The sequence below is a fragment of the Rhamphochromis sp. 'chilingali' genome (assembly GCF_963969265.1).
Source record: "Rhamphochromis sp. 'chilingali' genome assembly, chromosome: 22".
NCBI lineage: Eukaryota > Metazoa > Chordata > Actinopteri > Cichliformes > Cichlidae > Rhamphochromis > Rhamphochromis sp. 'chilingali'.
This window is the reverse complement of record NC_137950.1, coordinates 27,697,275-27,717,796: the sequence shown is the minus strand read 5'-3', so window position 1 is coordinate 27,717,796 and position 20,522 is coordinate 27,697,275. Positions and strand designations below refer to the sequence as shown.

General features: G+C 39.9%; 1 protein-coding gene across 4 annotated transcripts in view; it reads left to right on the top strand.

The window, feature by feature from the left end:
- fmnl1b (formin-like 1b) overlaps positions 1-20,522 on the top strand; it is a 37,147-nt gene that overhangs the window by 4,013 nt on the left and 12,612 nt on the right. For all 4 annotated transcript variants that reach the window (XM_080873548.1, XM_080873549.1, XM_080873551.1 and 1 more), the window contains exons 2-12: positions 8,328-8,411; positions 9,353-9,436; positions 10,295-10,368; positions 10,630-10,713; positions 10,840-10,983; positions 11,966-12,053; positions 12,416-12,492; positions 14,319-14,412; positions 17,187-17,261; positions 19,330-19,440; positions 19,556-19,705. In XM_080873548.1, the coding sequence (XP_080729674.1) occupies positions 8,328-8,411; positions 9,353-9,436; positions 10,295-10,368; positions 10,630-10,713; positions 10,840-10,983; positions 11,966-12,053; positions 12,416-12,492; positions 14,319-14,412; positions 17,187-17,261; positions 19,330-19,440; positions 19,556-19,705 (1,065 nt within the window). The remainder of the gene's footprint in view (positions 1-8,327; positions 8,412-9,352; positions 9,437-10,294; positions 10,369-10,629; positions 10,714-10,839; positions 10,984-11,965; positions 12,054-12,415; positions 12,493-14,318; positions 14,413-17,186; positions 17,262-19,329; positions 19,441-19,555; positions 19,706-20,522) is intronic.

The following is a 20,522-nucleotide window of genomic DNA, read 5'->3' as shown; positions in this document are numbered from 1 at the left end:
TCCAATTAATTTACCTTCGATTCTGAAGTGATGTCAGGGTTTACCAACTCAGAGCTGAGCCGTAAGCACTGTCCAAGCAATGCTTTCAGAAGTTTTGACCAAAATCCTGAATCCTAAGCTTCAAAATGTGAGTTCACAAACTAATGGGTGAAGCCAGGGGCGTCTGGCAAGCAGGAAAATCCTAAAATCTGATGTAGTACTGTAATGTGGAGAAAAGAACGTCATCTAATCATTTCCTTGTGAGCTCCAGTAGATTTGTTTATAGGCAGTGATCAGCTGACCTGCTCTGCTGCTCTGAGATTATTTGGATTGAACCTGTTCATTCAGAAGCTTTCATGGCTCTGAGTCTAATCAGCATCTTCAGTCCAACATGACGTATTACCATAAACTTCACCACAATGCTGCAAACTACAGAGTTTTGCCAGTTTGCATACTACCCTGTATTTTCAGATAGTTTTCAGCACAAAATGATAATAATTCTGTTTATTTTTTAAGATGTTTCACAAAAAAAATATTATAGGGTCCCCACCTTTAATCTGTGAGTCTTTTTGTCACTTTACATGCAGATGATAATAATAACATCATAATAACACTCCAGTTATCAAATAAGTCATGTTGAATTACAAACCTTTTTTTCATTATTTCAATATTTTTTTTTCTAAGCCTAAACTGCAGTCTTTGCTTTCATTTGAATGTGTTTACAGTATCAGAGTAAACTCGGCCAGTGTTGCAGTGGAAGGATTTGTGTGAAAGATACAGCAATGAATTAATGTGCCAGCAGCAAGCGTGTTGTGCCAACTGCTGCAGGCGTCACTGATCGCAGAGCTGCAGCACTTTGTATGAATGTTCAGGTGTCTCCATAATAATAACAGCCTAAATCCTGCAACCGCGTCTCCCCCCAATCTCTCTGTCTTTTTGCTACATCACCTCTCTATCCTACCAAATATAGGTTATCCCTCCCACCCTTATGTCTTCTGCCGAGTGTGCATAATAAATTGAATCTCCTGTGCTCAGTGTTGAAGATACTCTGTCTGCATACAAACCAGTTTCTGCCTGTTGGTGTGCAAAGCGCTGCTGGTTTCCTTCCGCAGTGGCTCAGAAGGACGAGCGGAGAGAGTGTGTCAGAGGGCTCGGAGATGGGAGGTGGATAGTGCTCTGTGTGTTCAGCACGTGCGCATTTGCATGTATTTGTTTGTAAAATGAGCCAGCAGGTTTGTTTGTGAGGCAGCATTTATGATACTTTACTCACATTTTGATGCTTTGATGTGAATCCGCAATAAAAGAATCAATGCTAAAGCTGCAGAAACCTGCAGAGAACATAGAGCACAGAATGACAAAGTGACTGCACAAAGGCTTCAGTCACGTCCAAATTTACAGTTAGTACTTTTCCCTTCAGTGTTTTACATAACACTTTGCATATTTCCCAACAGGGAATGCGGCAGGTGGGTGGATTTGTAAATGTACATCTGCGGATTTGTGTACTGTACTTATAAACTGATGCACAAAGTCAGGAAGAAGCAGAGAAAAGAACATTCAGTTTCTTTTTTAGATAGTCTGTACTTTTCTACAGGCTTATAAGTTATAAGTGTTGGGTTCTTTTAAGCATTGATGGGCATTAACTCCACTTATTCAATTTTTGCAGTAAGTTTCAGTTCTGTGCAGTTAATCACATTTTAACTCAGGGCACATCCTTATCAAAACAATATAGTTAAGATAAAATAGTTATTGTGATGCACTGCTCATCCCACCTTTCAGCACACCCATGTGCTGTATTTTTGCCCCTCTATAAAAGTGTGAATTCAGTCCCTCCCTTTAGTTCATTTTCTTTTTTCCTCATCATTATAATTAAAGCTCAAGTAAAGCTATAAAAAAAACAACAACTTTTTTGTAACTCCAATGAATCTGAAATTTTTTTAGAATCATTATCTCCGACCAAAATACAAAGATGCTGTGTCTGGCAATCTGTGTGAAATCCCAGAATCACGACGATTATCACAGTGGATTCAGTAGCGTTGTGAACTCAACAATTCATAATCACATTTTGCCAGTATCAATCTATTGTTTCTTATCTGAGCAGCGTTATAGAATAACCAGCTTCTTTTCTTTAATTATTGGTGGGGTTTTGTTGTTATTTCTGTTTCTTCATCATCTGTCTCCTCTGTAACCCCACTGATATCTATACCCAATATCCCACAATCAGTTTCAAACTAAATATAGAAAACACTGGCTGTATTTCCATGAGACATTTTAAAAAGATTTGTGGAAGTACATTAAAAGCAGAGCAGATGTGGATGCAATTCACTGCAGCTTGGGGTGTCACGCACTTTGCAGAACATTATCATGCATCAACTCAGTACAGCAATAATGTAATAATAACAGAATGAAAATGAACAAGAGCCTGTATTTGTGGAAATCCTGCCATCTCGAATTCTACCTTCATCTTTGTATATTGTGATAGAATGATGCCATACTAGCCTAGTTTTCCCATCATCCTGTTATTGTGTGATTATTACCCTAGCAATCAACTAAACAACCCTCAACTCTCTGATGGTTTACCCCACTAACAGTGGATAATTGGGGGACTCCATTCAGGCCCTCCTTATAACGAAACGTGTGCCAAATTGGGGAATTCCCAGCACCCTCACAATCATTTTTGTATTGCATCAATCTATGTTGTAGTTTTTCTCAAACATCTTGATATTTAGGAACTGTGAACAAATCATAAAGTGACAATATTGCAGCAGGTAGTTGAAAACAGAATGTCAGGAAGTTGTAGGTCAAAAAATACAAATCATCTGAAGATGTCATCTTGAACTTTGGAAAATCATTTGGGGTATTTTTCCCAATTCTACTTTTCTAATTAGCTATTTGGGGGATTACTTAAAGGTAGATTAGTGAGCAGTGATGATCGCCTTTAGCATAAGATGAAAGCATATACATCCAGTAGGAAAAGATAGGAAAAGCACTGAATCATAAGTAATTATTCATTTTCTGTGAAGATAATAATTTCACTGATCCATCCTTTTGGGACAATCAGAACCATCAGGGATTCAGGAAGTCAGCATCATGCATCATTTAGCTTTACTCTGCTTGTAGAAATGATACCCTGTCCTCCATCTCTGCTGCTGCTTTGAGCCTCTGAGTCTCACCGCTTCTCTGGTGGTGTAGTAGCAGGTGTAAAGGTCACTGATTTTATTGTGTAACGCCACTTAATTTTAAAAAATAGCTGGGGGGATTCGTGAGCCTACAAAGCACTGAGGCAGTTACGGTGCAGGTTGCCATGGAGATTGCCACATGCCTTCACACTTAGCAGGTCTTAAAAAATAAAAATGAGCCGCAGAGGGCACACAGCCAAGAGCAAGCTCGAGATGAAAATTAAACTCATTAACATGTGAAGCCTGATGACTGCAGCACCTCACAGATTGTGTTTTATGTTACTGTCACATGCACAACTCCCTGCTGACCTGATGATGTTAGAGAAGATCGCGCCTTTAACGACACACAGGGGACGTGATTATGTGATCAGCTGCTAGCACAGAATATTTCTTTGTGCATCCGAACATACTCGGTGGAAAAAAAAAGATGATCTTAATTTAGAGAGCATTTAGACATAAATGGGGTTTGCTGACAACCTTAAAGTCTTTTGGAAAACAAGCTTTGCAGCATGCCAGCTTCATTGTTTCTGCCTAAATTGGAGCACACGTCTAGTAATATTCTTGGTATTATAACTAAATCACGTGTAAAGACGGAAACAAATAGTTTCGTCCTACTAAGAGAAAAAGTGAACGTATACAGCAACAAGCACACAATTGGCATTGTCACAACAGAGAGTTAATGACAAGAATTAACAAAGAAAAAGGCTCCAAGAGTGCCAGGAGTGACACAGTAAATACATTAATTCATTTAAATTTAAATTCTTATTTTTTAGAAATGTTTAAAGAAAATTGAACCGATTTAAAAGAAAAAAAGGAAAAAGCAAGAAATAAAATACAAGAAGCAAAAAAATAAAAAATAAAAGATATGTAAGCCATAGCAGAGTTAATTTCATCAGATAACTGAACTTTAACAGCACCTCCTGCTGTCATAAATGTCAAAAATTGCCAAAATAATAACTGTTTTGTTAATCTAAGGGATTAAAAAGAGGTAACAGGTTACAAAAGCTCTAAAACATTATTAAACTGAAATATGCAAGAAACCTAAAAATAAAGTAATTGTTATCATTTATTTTGGGGTTTATGTTACATGTAAAACAAGTTCATCCTGTCTGTGTTGCTGTTTGTTGAAAGGGGAATTTTTATCTCCGGCACCTGAATCGACCATCAGCAAGACTGCCTGTGTCCTCCTGCAGAAGGAAAAGTCTACAGTTACACACCATGTCTGTTTATAATCATCATTATATGCCTCTCATAATCTTCCTAGACCATCAGAAGATTTCCATACAGGTTATAATGGCTCATTTATGTAAAGTATTTTTATAGCCTCTCCCTGCTTCCATGTTTAGCACTGCAGGCTGCCTGTTGTCAGTTTATGTTATTAGTTGGGGGCAAATGGCTTTAAAGATTTAAAAGCATTTCATCGCTGAACCAGCTGTTATGGAAAAGCAGCTGTATGAATACAGATGTTAGCATTTTGTAGGAATATTATTATTTTACTGCAACAAAATCAATACATAACAACCTCGCTCGTGTTTTTTGTACATGTACGTATGTGTAGGTGCACATCTGTAGTAGCCTCTGCTAGTGCTTAGTGTTTAGATGAGAGGATCGAATGAAGGTCTAAGCTAGCTCTTCTGTGCTCCAAGCTGCTTTCATTAACTGTTGTCTTTTTCAACTCTTGGGCTCATAGTTTGCCGGACACTAAACATATAAATGCTTCAGAAAAGAGTGGGCATGAGACTTTTTCATAGCGAGTAATCCAAACCACACAGCAGCGTGTTGACTGGTTGTCCCAGGTCTTCTCTGGACTGAAGTTTGCTTCGTTTTCAGCATCTTTTCTCTGACATATGATTGCATTCATCTCTTTTACACCCTCACACTGGTTTATGTTGAGAGATAAAAGTCTAAAATTCATCCTCCATCTTTGCTTTCCTATATTATCCTAACCATAGGTCTGTAGGCAGCCACCTAGTAGCACACCATTATATGCTAGCTAGCCCATCTTCAATAACCCCATAAACATGGCTGCTGTTTAACTTTCTGTCTTCATTTATGAAGCAATACAGCTGCACGTTTCAGTTTTTATAAATCTCTGAGTCATAACGTGGGATTTCATCCATAGATGGAAACTAACAAGCCAACTTCCCGCTAACGTCTAAGTCAGTTTAACCTCTAAATCCTTTTTTTCATCACTGCCATGTTGTTGAACTTCAGTGTGACACCTAAGAGAGCAGCCATGCTCACAATTCATTGAAGATGAAAGTAGTTGGGCCATTTTTAGCTCTCAGTCATGTTTGAGTTTTGGAATCGAAGAAGAGTTTAGACCAGATGGCTGATCACATCAGACTTAAGAGATGGATAGAATCTTTCTAGTTTTACTGGTCTGATTAATTAACCACAACAATCCACAGAATCTAGAAAAGCACAAGCACAGTGAGCTGTGATGACACACCTGTCAGTGAACTGCAGTTTTTATGCTTCCTAGTTGGCATGAAATTTCATACACATAGTTTGCAGCCCTCGTGCAAAACATCTGGTGATTGTATTGCATGACGGTGGAGAATAAAACACATCAAACCCCTTGCATATTGCTTTAGAAAACAAGTACTGCATGTAGTTCAGGATAATAATCAAATAGACTGGACTTCCTTCAGGGATTTTGTCTCAGACTGACTATAAGTTTGAACCGTGTCAGGCATTTGACTGGTTCATCAGATGTGGTAGATTAGAGACTGGGAAGAGATGACAAAAGGGCCACCCCCCCCCACACACACACACACACAATGTGATTTAAAGTCTGATAACTTACAAGGTTTTTGTGTTTGTGGGTCACACACAGGTCTGTGTTATGTTACTATATTGGAGCCAAAGCCGTGTCGTGTCCTGCTAATGTTGTATTTTAAACCCAACACTGGAAAATGCCAGTGCTGTTTTTCTCTTTCAGTTTCCATCCGGCCACACATAACCAGCACGTATTGACCCACCAGCTTCATTCATCAGGCTTGATTTATCAGATGCACATCCAGCATTGATCTACTGACCCATTTTCCAGATTGACATGCCTGACAGCAGCTCTCCATCTTTTAGCATTTAGTGGGATTCGGCCTCTACTTCTGGATGAATAAAAAGCCTGACTTAAATTTTTGAGAAGTTCAAATTCAGACAGTGGTGTGAATTTGTTTGTTGGTGACATGACAGGGACATTCCTGAGCAGACTGAGTCAGTGTCACTGACACCATGCTGAGGTTGTGATGCCCGAGTTGCTCAGGATACCAGATAAGATACGAGGAGCTGTGTGTCATGCTTGAGCGGGATTCTCCTGTCGACTAGCCTAGTTTCACAACTCTGTGGGTTATAGTCGGTGCCGCTCGTGTGTCTGTGTTTGTTGTTTGGGACACCACCCAGTTGTGAAAATGGGAGGAATGTGGTGACAATCTTTTATCTTTACTTCTCAGCAACTTTTATAATCTGATATCAGTTATCATAAACAAAAGCAAATGTCTGGTTGACAGTATCTGACTCATCTGTCAAACAGCTGACATCAGGAGTATAGAACCAGCAGCATCCTGACTTGCACTTTATCAGAGGGGAGGATCAGCACACACTCTTCAAAACACAATGTGAACTAAAATCCCGCTCTGAGACGTAGGCTATATGTGATTAAACTGTAGTGTAACATGACAGCATACAGCTGATAATTACAAAGACCTGTGACTCTCAGAGTAACTCACTGCCAGACTTATAACGGCCTGCAGCAGAGTCTTTAATTATTGAAGATGTCGTCAAAGGGGCTTGAGAGGACCCCGTGCCTGTGACCATGTTGGTTCCTGGAAGATCTCCATATTCACACATTCACATGACTGTTTTTCAACACAGAATGTATCTGTAAATAATTCAGAGCACAGAGAGATCAATGAGAATATAGGTTACTGTGGCAGCATGGTCTGATGCTGTTTAAAAATGAAAAATAACGCACAGTAGGCCTTCTTTCACAAGCCTCTTTAAGAAAGAGCTACAAGGTAGCATGGTAGAATTATATATATATGGGTATTAGAGCCATTGTAGATAAAAAATAAATTACAGACCAGAGGATGAGGGTAATCGACTGTGTAAACAACAAAATAGAAGAGCAATGCAGATATCTGCTGTTTAGTGTTGAGTAACACCGCTAAAATGCTAGAATTTGGATGGTTTGTACTACACAATAATGCTGTTCTTCTTTTAAATATGTCATTAAAAAGCCCACACACAGTGGAGAAGTTCAGTTTAGTGACTCCAGCTAGCGGCGGTGAAGCGTAGTACACACTGACCACTTACAAAAGCCTGTGATAAACGGGTGCATTTAAAGTCTCCACATTCTCAGACAAGAAACGCCTCAGTTACTCCAACATCCAACCGGAAGAGCAGTCTGACCACACCTTGCATGTATGTGAGCCATTAGCACAATGATCAATATTAATCTTAAATAGCATTTCTTAAAAAATGTCAAATTGTCCTTTTGTCCTCAATAGAACATGTACCTCACTATTTTATTTTTTATTTATTCATTTTTTGTGGTAATTGCTGTTGCATCATAATAGGCTAAGTATATGAACTGTAACTTGCTTGTGTTGAGCAACATTTACCTAGTTTGTACTTGTAGTTGTTGTAGTTGTACACTAAGAATGCTGAAGTTATTTACTTTGCAGTCTTATTGTAGATTTCAGTGGTGCAGCAGCTCCGACACACCTTTAGGACACACCTTTGTTCAAAATACAAATTAGCATTTGACTACCAAAATGAGTGATTTCACATGGACCTGAGTGTAATCAAACTGTAAATGTGGAACATTTATATGATTCTAATGATCGCAGTGTACGCATATGAATGTCTATGTGTACTGTCTGCTCTGCAATGGGGTAAATCCCAGTTATTTTGATTTTCCTATGTTTTATTTTCATTCATCGTTCCCCTGTGGATATCATGTTACACCCTTCATTTGTGTTTGCTTCACATGTCACATTCAACATAAGTGCTCGTACATAAGTGAACCATCAACAGCGTTTGTATCTCTGACTTTCTTTGACTTACCTCTACATAAAAAGTGAACAATGTGAAAAAGTTCTGCAGGTTATTGCTTCCAATCGACAGATTTGACTTTTTAACATTTATTTCATGTGTTTCTGCTGCCAGAACACGATGAATCTTCCTCCAGACAAGGTCAAGATCCTCAGCCAGTACGACAGTGAGAAGAAGTGGGACCTGATCTGTGACCAGGTAGACTTTCAATATTCTGTTCAGGACTTATTTACTTTTTTTTTTTTTATTCTAATAAACTGTAACTGAGTTTTTCTGTTGCAGTGGGTTGAGCTGCAAAGAACAAAAAAGGCCTGCAAGGAGAAGTCTATAAGGCTTAAGAAAATACAAATGTTTTGGAGACAACAGAAAAAAGGAGAAATAAAGATGTTCCTAAAAACATGCATTTCTTATTATTTTATAGTCATAACAGTGAAAGACAAAGATTTTAAAATCCTACAGACCCTCCTACTACTCTACCTGCACACTGGGGTTTATACTCAGCAGGCAGTGATACAGCACAAATTACCACAGCAATGTAAACACTGACAATGAGGTAAATGTAAAGTTACCTCGCTAAGCAAGAGATTCTGCTTTGTAGTAAAGTACATGTTAATAGGCTTGGAGTGTAAACAAACATGAGAAGCCATTAAAGGTAGATAAAAGAAGAAACGTTAAAGGACGGTTTTAATCAATTAATCGAATTGAACTTCTTGTAAGATGGCTGAATGCCAAAGTTAAGAAACCAACACAGACTTACGTATACACTAACACAAGGAAGCTCATCAATATTGTACACCACCATAGCAACTACAAGAGAGTCCATAACAACCTGTGTGTTGATGCGAGAGCGATAGATAAACCCGTTGCTGTCATACAGCTTCTCAAGTAAACAGTTTGGCACATTTCAGAAAGTGTCAGTTTTTCGGTTTAACTAAAGGCCGTGAACAGTGAAAAGTGTGTGTGTGAGAACGTAGCCGCTGCATGGCAGTCGAATCATTTCAACCATTTGCATAACTGAGGCGGTGTAATCAGCCTGTTCCTGTGAGACCCCGGCTGAGCTCTGCCCTGCCTTCCCCATCGCTGCAGTGCTGCAATCAAACATAATTAGAGGTCTGAATGTTTCTTTCCTCCATCTTTAGGAGCGCTTTCAAGTGAAGAATCCACCATCTGCTTACTTGGAGAAGCTGAAGAGCTTTGTGGATCACGGAGGAGTCAGTCGAAAGGTATATCGGAGCAAACTCAAATCAAACATTTTAATTTCAAGCTTCTGTTTGTTTTCGAAAAGTAAACATGAACTTCTTGAAAAAGCCTCATTGATTTTAGACCTTTTGATAAAATTCTTGAGCTTTTTGAGGCAGGAAATAGAACGGCACCACAAATATTCTACTGTAAGAAATATTTGTGGGTTGAAGTTGGCCCTGTCTGTTCAGGCAGAGTTACTTTGTGTGCTGTGATTACTGTTCTGTACTTATTAAAAATATTTAGGACACCCCTGTTCCTGACTGCAAATATATCCAGCATTCCTTTATCATGTTATGTAAAGCCAACACCTGGATAAGCCAAGGTTCATAGACTGTAGAGCCTTGGCTATATGTTTGGAAAAACTGAAATGTTTCTATTTAATTCTTTAAAAATAATAAAAGAAAACCTCCAAACTCCTCTGGTTAGTCAGTAGCTATGCAGTGACACACCTCCAGCTAAGCCTTCTGGCAATATGCAGTCTTTTTTCATCACCTGTAATCTAAAAGTATTTCAAATATTGGTATTTCAGCTGTTTTATCCAACAAACTAAGTGCAAACTAAATCCAGTCCAGTCCAGTCCATGCAACTAAAAGACCACCTGATAGCTCCGTAGCTCGCAGAACCACCTTTAACTTTAGTAATGTTGTTTTTTTGTTTGTTTGTTTTGAATTATCAGTTTCTCGAACCTGAAAAAGCAGGTTCTTTAGGTGGATTACTTTAAATGGATGAAGAGCAGAGAGGCACATAATGATCAATTACTTAATATATTATAATGAGTATAATAAGATATCTTTAAGTATTTTTTTGACCTCATTCTCACCTTGTATATGCTTTATCAGTTTAGGAGACGGGTCCAGGAATCCACACAGGTCCTGAGAGAGCTGGAGATTTCCCTGAGGACCAATCACATCGGGTGAGTCTCTCCCGTGTGGGTACAATATGATTGTACCATTGATAGAGATAAGAAGCTGATTATAGCACACAAAATTACACCGAAGCAATGAATTCAAATAAAAATGTGAATTCTTCAACCACCTGTAACACATTTAATGAAATATAGTGAGTATTAGCAAAATTACAACTTTTAACTCATGTTTTTAAAACACTTCTTTACTAACTTTTCCTGCCATGCTCTGCCTCTGAGTTACATTTGTTTTGTGTTGTCCTGCTGTAGCTGGGCTCAGGAGTTCTTAAATGAGGAGAACCAGGGTTTGGACGTTCTTGTGGATTATCTGTCTGTCGCCCACAGCGCTGTCACGTAGGTATCAGCTTACAAGATATCTCAGAGCAGTCGCTGCTGAACTGTCTCAGCCACACAGTCACTCACTAGTCCAAGAAGGTCACAAAATTTAATTAACATTACTTTTTATGGTGATACTCACAGGTATGAGGTGGAGACTGTGGACAACGGCACGCTGCCCACAGACAAAGGCAAAACTACTGACAAACCAGGGGAAGATCTGAAAAGAAGTGCCAGCAACTCACCCACACACAGCGCCTTGAAGGGTGGCAAGGCCTTCACAGTCAGGTACAGTGTGACAAACACCAAAAGCACAGTGATAAATTTATGGGCTACTTTAATTTATTTCATTGTTATTACATTAAAATGACTTACTGATGTTATTGATACTCCGAAAAGTGAGAAAAGTAACATTTTAAACTGACTTAAGTGTTTATCCAAAAACAAGTTTTCTAAAAATAGACACATGGCCGAGGGTATATCGACAGCACGCCCATGATCCACATCTCACTGCAAAACTTGTTAAGGATTTCTTAAAGCTGGCTGCAGGGACCTATTTCCATTCAGCTGATGTAGTCGTAGGAGCTCATTCTCAACCCTGGAGACTCAATTAGTACCACTTTAAAAAGCTGCCGATGTGGCTAATTTACACATAAAGTGTCCTTTGGAGTGTGTGCTGTGATGCGCTGTTTTAATGCATAAGTGAGAGTGATTGGTCACTCCTAACAGGTCATTTGGGAATGAGCAGGGTCACATGCTTTTAAACTCAAATCATGATCTCCTCCTAGCCTTCACCTTCAGCAGCTGCAGACGTGTCCTTCTTATCTTTCTGATGGGAAGTGGCTGCATTCCTCTCATAGCGAGTACGCCTCCTTACATAGGTGTTTGGGGTCCTTTTGTTCAGACGGGGTGTGCTTAGGTGTGATTGTGAAACATGTCGCTAAGTGACGCAAAATACAATTATGAGAGCATGCTCTCAGTGGTTTTGTTTTCATCTGGTGAATGATGGCTGGCATGAGTATTATTTGAAGTATTTACTGCAGAAGTTTTTGAGCTTCTTAAAACAGAGTCTGCAGTTTCTGACGATGGACTTTATTTATTTATTTATTTCTAAATTAATTCATTAAGAATTAGTTGGCACATTCTTCTAAAAAAGTGGGTAAATGGGTAATAATTATTGGCTTTATTTTCAGTGCTATTCTAGGTCTTATTAAAGCGGCTCTTCAGTTAAGCCTCAGTTAAACCTGGCTGATTTACCTCTCTAAAACAGAAAAGCCTTGAGGAACTCGCGTGTTGTGAGCCAGAAAGATGATGTTCATCTCTGCATCATGTGTCTGCGTGCCATCATGAATTACCAGGTATCTAAAACCACTTACACACTATGTATTATTGTTATTTATTAATTGATCCTTAGAGTTTAACTTTTATTTCCCATCAGTCATTCTCTAAAGATAGCAAAAAATGTCAGAATAGGTAATGTAATTTTTTCATGTTGATATTCACTTATTATACACTTGTCCTTTGCTGTTTTAAATTCATATTAAGAAACAAATGCCATATGTAAGGTCAGAGTTCAGTTCAATTTTAAAGTATTGTTTCATTTCAGCAGTTCATATTGTTTTCTGGTCCACACAAGAGCCACTTAATCTGGTCATGTTTCATTTCATTCTTTAATCTTATTTGGCAAACTGTTGGCAGATTTTTGTGTTTTTTTACTTAGTCGGGGTTTAACCAAGTGATGAAGCATCCCTCCTGCGTGAACGAGATCACGCTCAGCCTGAACGACAGAAACCCGAGGTAAACACCACGCACAGCCTGAACATGAAACTACAGTGGCTTGCAAAAGTATTCGGCCACCTTGAACTTTTCCACATTTTGTCACATTACAGCCACAAACATGAGTCAATTTTATTGGAATTCCACATCAAAGACCAACACAAAGTGGTGCACACGTGAGAAGTGGAACGGAAATCAGGCATGATTCCAAACATTTTTTACAAATAAATAACTGCAAAGTGGGGTGTGCGTAATTATTCAGCCCCCTGAGTCAATACTTTATTGAACCACCTTTTGCTGCAATTCCAGCTGCCAGTCTTTTAGGGTCTGTCTCTACCAGCTTCGCACATCTACAGACTGAAATCTTTGCCCATTCTTCTTTGCAAAACAGCTCCAGCTCAGTCAGATTAGATGGGCAGCGTTTGTGAACAGCAGTTTTCAGATCTTGCCACAGATTCTGGATTGGATTTAGACACCAGACAGGTCAGAGATAAAGTTATTGAGAAATTTAAAGCAGGCTTAGGCTACAAAAAGATTTCCCAAGCCTTGAACATCCCACGGAGCACTGTTCAAGCCATCATTCAGAAATGGAAGGAGTATGGCACAACTGTAAACCTACCAAGACAAGGCCGTCCACCTAAACTCACAGGCCGAACAAGGAGAGCGCTGATCAGAAATGCAGCCAAGAGGCCCATGGTGACTCTGGATGAGCTGCAGAGATCTACAGCTCAGGTGGGGGAATCTGTCCATAGGACAACTATTAGTCGTGCACTGCACAAAGTTGGCCTTTATGGAAGAGTGGCAAGAAGAAAGCCGTTGTTAACAGAAAACCATAAGAAGTCCCGTTTGCAGTTTGCCACAAGCCATGTGGGGGACACAGCAAACATTTGGAAGAAGGTGCTCTGGTCAGATGAGACCAAAATGCAAAACGCTATGTGTAACTAACACTGCACATCACTCTGAACACACCATCCCCACTGTCAGATATGGTGGTGGCAGCATCATGCTCTGGGGGGCTTCTCTTCAGCAGGGACAGGGAAGCTGGTCAGAGTTGATGGGAAGATGGATGGAGCCAAATACAGGGCAATCTTGGAAGAAAACCTCTTGGAGTCTGCAAAAGACTTGAGACTGGGGCGGAGGTTCACCTTCCAGCAGGACAACGACCCTAAACATAAAGCCAGGGCAACAATGGAACGGTTTAAAACAAAACATATCCATGTGTTAGAACGGCCCAGTCAAAGTCCAGATCTAAATCCAGTCGAGAATCTGTGGCAAGATCTGAAAACTGCTGTTCACAAACGCTGTTCATCTAATCTGACTGAGCTGGAGCTGTTTTGCAAAGAAGAATGGGCAAAGATTTCAGTCTGTAGATGTGCGAAGCTGGTAGAGACAGACCCTAAAAGACTGGCAGCTGGAATTGCAGCAAAAGGTGGTTCAATAAAGTATTGACTCAGGGGGCTGAATAATTACGCACACCCCACTTTGCAGTTATTTATTTGTAAAAAATGTTTGGAATCATGTATGATTTCTGTTCCACTTCTCACGTGTGCACCACTTTGTGTTGGTCTTTCACGTGGAATTCCAATAAAATAGATTCATGTTTGTAGCTGTAATGTGACAAAATGTGGAAAAGTTCAAGGGGGCCGAATACTTTTGAAAGCCACTGTATACTAAACTATAAGCTGAAAAGTGTACAAGAACTATGGATGTGATTATCTGCGAGGTGTTAGTGTTCAGGACGGACTTTAAATGTCCCGCGTCTTTATTAGACATGGGACTAATAAAGGTATCTTATCTTATCTTAAAGTAGTTGCTGGGCAGTGCATAAACGTCAATCGTCTTTTCAGGACTAAAGCTCTGGTGCTGGAGCTGCTGGCGGCCGTGTGTTTGGTGAGAGGAGGTCATGACATCATCCTCGCCGCCTTTGACAACTTCAAAGAGGTCAGTAGAGTCATTGCAGTGGCTGACAGTCATCACATGTATTTTTGAGGTGTGTCATTGGTAGCTGCCGCTTTAGGAGATTCCTGCTCTCTGTGTGAACATTAATTAACTGAATTAATTTGAGCTTCTGATTGATTTAATCAACATTGGTGAACAAGAAGATGACCAGAAATAAGCTGAGACAGCTTCTAGTAGTAATGATGTGTTTTGTTATTTAATTTTTGAAGTTTTGGCCCTCCATACTAAAACATGCACGTTAGATTTAAGCTGGGTGCTCGCTGTAAAGGGGATTTCTCCACCAGTATCTCATTTAGAGCACGAAAAGTTTAGGATTTTTAAGACTCATATGGATATTTAGTGATTTTAAAATGACTATTTTTTTATTCACATTCATTATATGTAGTTTTTATGAGTTCTTACCAAAATAATATGAACATATAACTTAAAATATAATGGAAAATATCAGTTAATCCGCTGATCTGGCTGAAATTTAAAGTTTAGGTCATTTAGTAAATAATTTGTGCTGCAAAAATCTGCTTTGTTTTCCAATTTTCTGAACCACATATTCATTTCAGAGGTCTAGGGCTTACCTTGTTATTAGGATACATCCTGGATGGACTGCTTATCCATCACAGGTCTAACATAACTATAGCCAATTTAGAATCACAGATTATCCTAAAAGCAGGTCTTTGGACTGATTAGAATCCCAGAGAAACCCCACACAGGAACAAGGAGATCGTGCAAAGCCAACCATGGTTTTAGACCTTCTTTCTGTGTTCAGCAGTGATGACTCATCTCACATTCACACTTAAGGGATCAGAAGCTTAACATAGATCTATGGCACAGCACTCACATACCAGCAGGTTATGGGGGAACCCCAGGTCGAGCTGCCCGCCGTCAGCTGCTCCGTCCAGCTGTTCCTCTGCCAAACAACACTGACCGAAGAGGTATAAATATGTGAAACACTTGCTGAGTGGCCTCTCACCTCTCCTTGACCTTCTTCTGTCTTTGATTGAGAAAGCAGCACCTGTTGCTTCCTGTGGCTGTGGAGACAGAAGCTTAAACCTGAACCAGGAGAAAACATTCAGGAAGTCAAAAGCTGCTCTGCAACAAGCAGACACCCATTAAGTATTTCTTTCAGTTGCTTACAGTGAGCTAAACTGACCCCTCGTATTAAATTGCTTCTTTGGTCACTGTTATGTTAATTTAAATATTCAAATTTAAGCACATCTCACATTTGAGCTCATTTTAAATAATGGATTTACCCTGGAGGAGTACAAAACACAGAACAATTTTATTTCAATTTATACTTAAAGAGGATCTTTTCTCTATTTCTCGCTCTGCATTTTTTATTAAAGGATCTGATTACGGTAGCTTTGCATCATTCACAGTTTAAAATAATCCCTATTTCTCTTGTACTGAGTTTGATTGATCTTCTGCTTCTGAGGCCATGTTGTTCGGGGCTTTTTGCACTTGGTTACGTCTCCCAAGGCAAATTAGTCCTGGGTGAAGGGGCAAATGAAGAGTCATTCGGATGATGACATGAAAAACAAAAAATCCAGGATCCAGTTTACCCTGCCTGGCATAGAGTAACCGGGGCACCACCCTGGAGCCAGGAGCAGGCGAGGGGGAGTGCCTACTGGCAAGGCCTCACCCATGGGGCCTGCAGGGCACAGCTTGAAGAGGAGACATGGGTCTGTCCTCCTGTGAATGCATGGATGAATGAATGGATGCCATTCGGAGATCTTTAGATGCTCTGAAATCTCACCTACCACGCAATATCCTTGGGAATTGGTTGGTTGGCCAGTCGTCAAGTTGTTAAGACAGAAAATAAGACCCCTGTCATCTCTAAAGCAGCTCTGTGTGTTCAGGTCAATGCCATTCTTTCATGTTTTGGTGTTTGCGGAGTTTCTTTAAAAAGACTTCTATATACATGTTAAAAAAAATGAAGTGATGAATTAAACACCCGTCCGTTTGTAAACCCTCTGGCTGCATCAGCTTTAACCCGTTTGATTAATGTGGCATTGATTATCAGAGCTGTGACTCGAGTGTCACCGTGAGCGGAGCTTGTCGTCGGTGCCGCAGCAGTGTCGGCATGTGTGTGTGGGCGAGAGCTGGAAGAAGATGGGGAGAGCGATAGAGGCGGCCGGGCGCGGGGCCAGGAGCTGGCTCATGTGTCCCTCAGCAGCAGAACATGGGCTTTGTTTAGGGTTGTGCTGGCTGTTCGATTGGCCTGGTGCATTATTCAGTGGACATGAGTGGGCAAGAAAGGGGCAGGTAGATTACCACACAGCAACGGATGAGACAGGGAACTTGCTGACATGCCAGCAGTTAGGAAAACACAGTCATAAAGAAGCCACGTTTTCTCTGCCAGGAAATCATGCGGCACACAAACACCGGGGATTGTTTACACCTGCAGAGCGAGCTGCAATCATCCTGTGCTGCTTTTATTACAACCATTATTTCTGTTTGTCCCTGAAATGAGCTGAATTTCTCCACAAACAGCCGACAGAGCCTCCTCTCTCTCAACGCTGCGCTGTTTGATTAGACCGCATGTTTGCTGAAATCCTGATGCATCGTTACGGCTGCAACAATGTTTCTGTGTGAGCACACTGCCCCCATGTGTGCACACACGGGGAAGGCAGCAAGCTCCAAATCTCCACGGACGTCACCTAGATTTATAAACCTGCAATGGGCACAATAAAAAGAATAAGAGGGTTGAATACTCAGCTGCTGTTTGATCTGATCTTTATTATTATTATTATTGTTTTCAGGTTTGTGGGGAGAAAAACCGATTCGAGAAGCTCATTGAGTATTTCCACAATGAAGAAAGCAACATCGACTTCATGGTAAAGCAGCAATTGCATTCAAATACATGCATGCAAAACACTTTTCAGGTTCACTATGTAATGACAACATAAAAAAGAAAAGTGCACGGATAACAAAAGAACAGGAAATAAAAACATGACATAGAACCAGAAAAAGAGTGTGATTAAATTGGAAGACGACAGGATTTAAATATCAGGTAAATCTATAATGTGAGAGCAAGACTGTGCAGGGCTTCAAAGTAATACGTTTGTTATTCTGAACCTGCTCTATAAGCTGTCCTTCTAAAGTTTTCATGCAACGAGATTCAGCTGATCTATAAAAATACGTCACATTTGTCTTTTTGGCAAATGTTCAGTTTTTTGTCTAACAAGCAAAAGATCCCAGATTTATTCCCAGCAGGAGACACAGATCCCTTTGGGGCGGTGTCAGAAAGAGCATCTGGCATAAAAACTGCCAAATCCAACATGTGGAGCTGCCAGATGTTGAGTCCCCTTAAGCAATTGACAGAGGTAGACAATTCCTGTCATCAGGAATAACGTTTATTCTGTGATCTACCTGGTCAGTCTCCGGCCTCTTAATGAGTGTCGATGTTATCCTCAGGTTGAATAAGGTCAGCTCTAAACTGACATTACTACATCCCTCCAGGTTGATGCTCTGTCAGCGTCATTTCAAAATGAACATTTTCTTTGAATTTGGTGTGCAAATCATGAAAAAAGGCCCTAAATTAAACCTGCTTTTACTCTGCAGTAATAATATGATTTTTTAAAGAAATGCATAATCATCAGGGATGTGAAATTCCCTTGAAAAATGTTTGTGTTTGTAACATCTGTGATTTAACAATCTCTCCTCGTGTCTGTACAGCTGCAGCAGATTGTTGTAAATCATTTGTTGATTGATTGATTAACTGTAGACCTGAGATGGGGCTTCAGTTGGAGTTGACTGGTGGTGTTTTTCTAATACTGGTAACTGCCAGAAAAAAAAGAATAAATCTATTATTTATGTGCACAATTTGCTCTGGGACACAAAAAGTCCTCCTTTGTGTGAGAATTTACAAAAACAAGCTAAAATAATAAAGAATAGGGGTAATTAGTTTTTATAATTGAAAGCTTTCAGGCTGAGCCTTTTGTAAAATGACAGCTTTTCTTTTAATTAGACAGATTGTGTGCAATTATATATAATATGCAGAGTGCTGTGAAGAAGGCTTGTGTATTCCTAAAAGTTTGTTCTCCACTTTCTTTTACACAAGATCAGAGCTGTAAGTAGAACAGCTGAGGACGGTAATCCAAAGTCTGCCACGAATTCAGAATTTAATTTAATGATGTCGTAAATTTGCAGGAGAGGCGTTTATTTAAGGTTACTTTAGGAGACGGGAGGAACAAAACTCCTCGACTAATCAACGAATCGATCAGGAAACAAAAAAGAAAAATGCAAACTGCAGCTTCCCGGAGCCCAAGATAACAATCTAATAACTAAAGTTAATGAGTTTGTAGTAACAAAAAGAAACGCAACACAATTTCACCCCTGAGAAGTGATTATTGCTGCAGTTGTTTATTGGGAAAAAAAAGAACAATTAGCGAGTTTAGTTTTAACGGTTTTCAGTGTTTCCTCAGTCAGCTGCAGGAGCGGCTGCCAGCTGTCTGGAGCTGTGTTTTAGTCCGCTTGAAATCTGCAGAACTTTTAATTGGCCTCTTTAAACTTAACAAACTCAAAGTGGGAAACTCTGGACAATTACCAACAACTTCACTGAGAAGCAGATGGTCTGAGGTCACAAAATATGCCTTCCACCAAAGTGAACATTACTGAGCCTGTGTGAAACATTTTATGTCAGCGGTACTTGTTCACACGTCGTGTTCTGAAGCTCGTGTCTAATATTGTGCAGCAGCTGCTCGTGTCAGCAGTTTGGCCTCCTCGCTTTCATTAGCTCTACTGACGTTCTGCTCTCTGTAAGCAGACTTTCTTTACGTCGCGCGGGTAAACTTTTAAACTTGTAGCCCCTGTCCTGGTGATGGTCCTGGTGATGGTGTCGGACACTGGTCTGAGTAGGTGACGCTGCTTCCTGTTGCACAAATGAATTCTTTTTGCCACCAGGTTGCCTGTATGCAGTTCATCAACATTGTGGTCCACTCAGTGGAAAACATGAACTTCAGAGTCCACCTCCAGTACGAGTTCACGCAGCATGGCCTGGATGAATACCTGGAGGCAAGTGTAAACTTGTTTGCCAAATTAACAGCTTTAAACTTATCTTAGACTCAGAGTCACAGCTTTCAGTTAAACTGAGTTGATTATTTTTTACTCTGGTGTTTTCTCTTTGTAGAAATTAAAGTTCACAGAGAGCGACAGGCTGCTGGTGCAGATTCAGGCCTACCTGGACAACGTGTTCGATGTTGGCGCTTTGCTGGAGGACGCTGAGACCAAGAACGCATTGCTAGAACACATGGAGGAACTGCAGGAACACAACGCGCAGGTCTGGATGTAAATGCATTAAATACAAACTAACCTTAAAGACAGTCTGTATCATATCAGCATGATTTCTATCAGTCTGGCCAGGACAGGTTTTCAAATAAACCTGTGAGTGTGGATGAGCACGCTCACAGGTGCAATGGTCACATGGACCTGCTACATGCAGTGTCGTTGTCAGAGCTGATATTTATTCACCTTTCAAAAAACACTACAGAATGACAGGAAATACATCAAGCTGAAATAAACCTGAATATTTTCCAACTTTATTGCTTTAAAGCAAAACTGTAATTGTTTCTTTTATTAAATGCAGCTAGCTTATTAGTTAATCCAAGTCTAAGTCTAATTGAGACATTTCCTCCATTTTTGTGTTTAAGAAATTAAATAATTTCACGGCTGCCACATTGTATCACACAAATGAAGCAGCAGCTGAATCTGTTGAATGATGCAGTTAACAGGAAGCTGATAGACTCATGGCTCTAAAGCTAACTACCTTAGCCTAGCTTATTCACATTAGCTTCCTTCTCTAGTAAAATACTTTTTTTTTTTTTTTTAATTAAGCTACCGAAGAAAAAAATCATACTATGTGTTAAACTCTCCAGCAGCAACATGCGGTTGCTATTTAGATTATCTATACAGAAAAATGTTTGGGTGAAATTTCATGACTTTGTCTGGTAAATGAAAACTTTAAACATTACTGTGATATTAATCATGTAGGAATTCAAAATTACACAAGCAGTAGGCTACATACATGAGAGAAAATGTAATACATTATAAGTCCACTTTAGTGTTAGTTTTCTTCTATGTTTGCTGCTCTCTGTGTA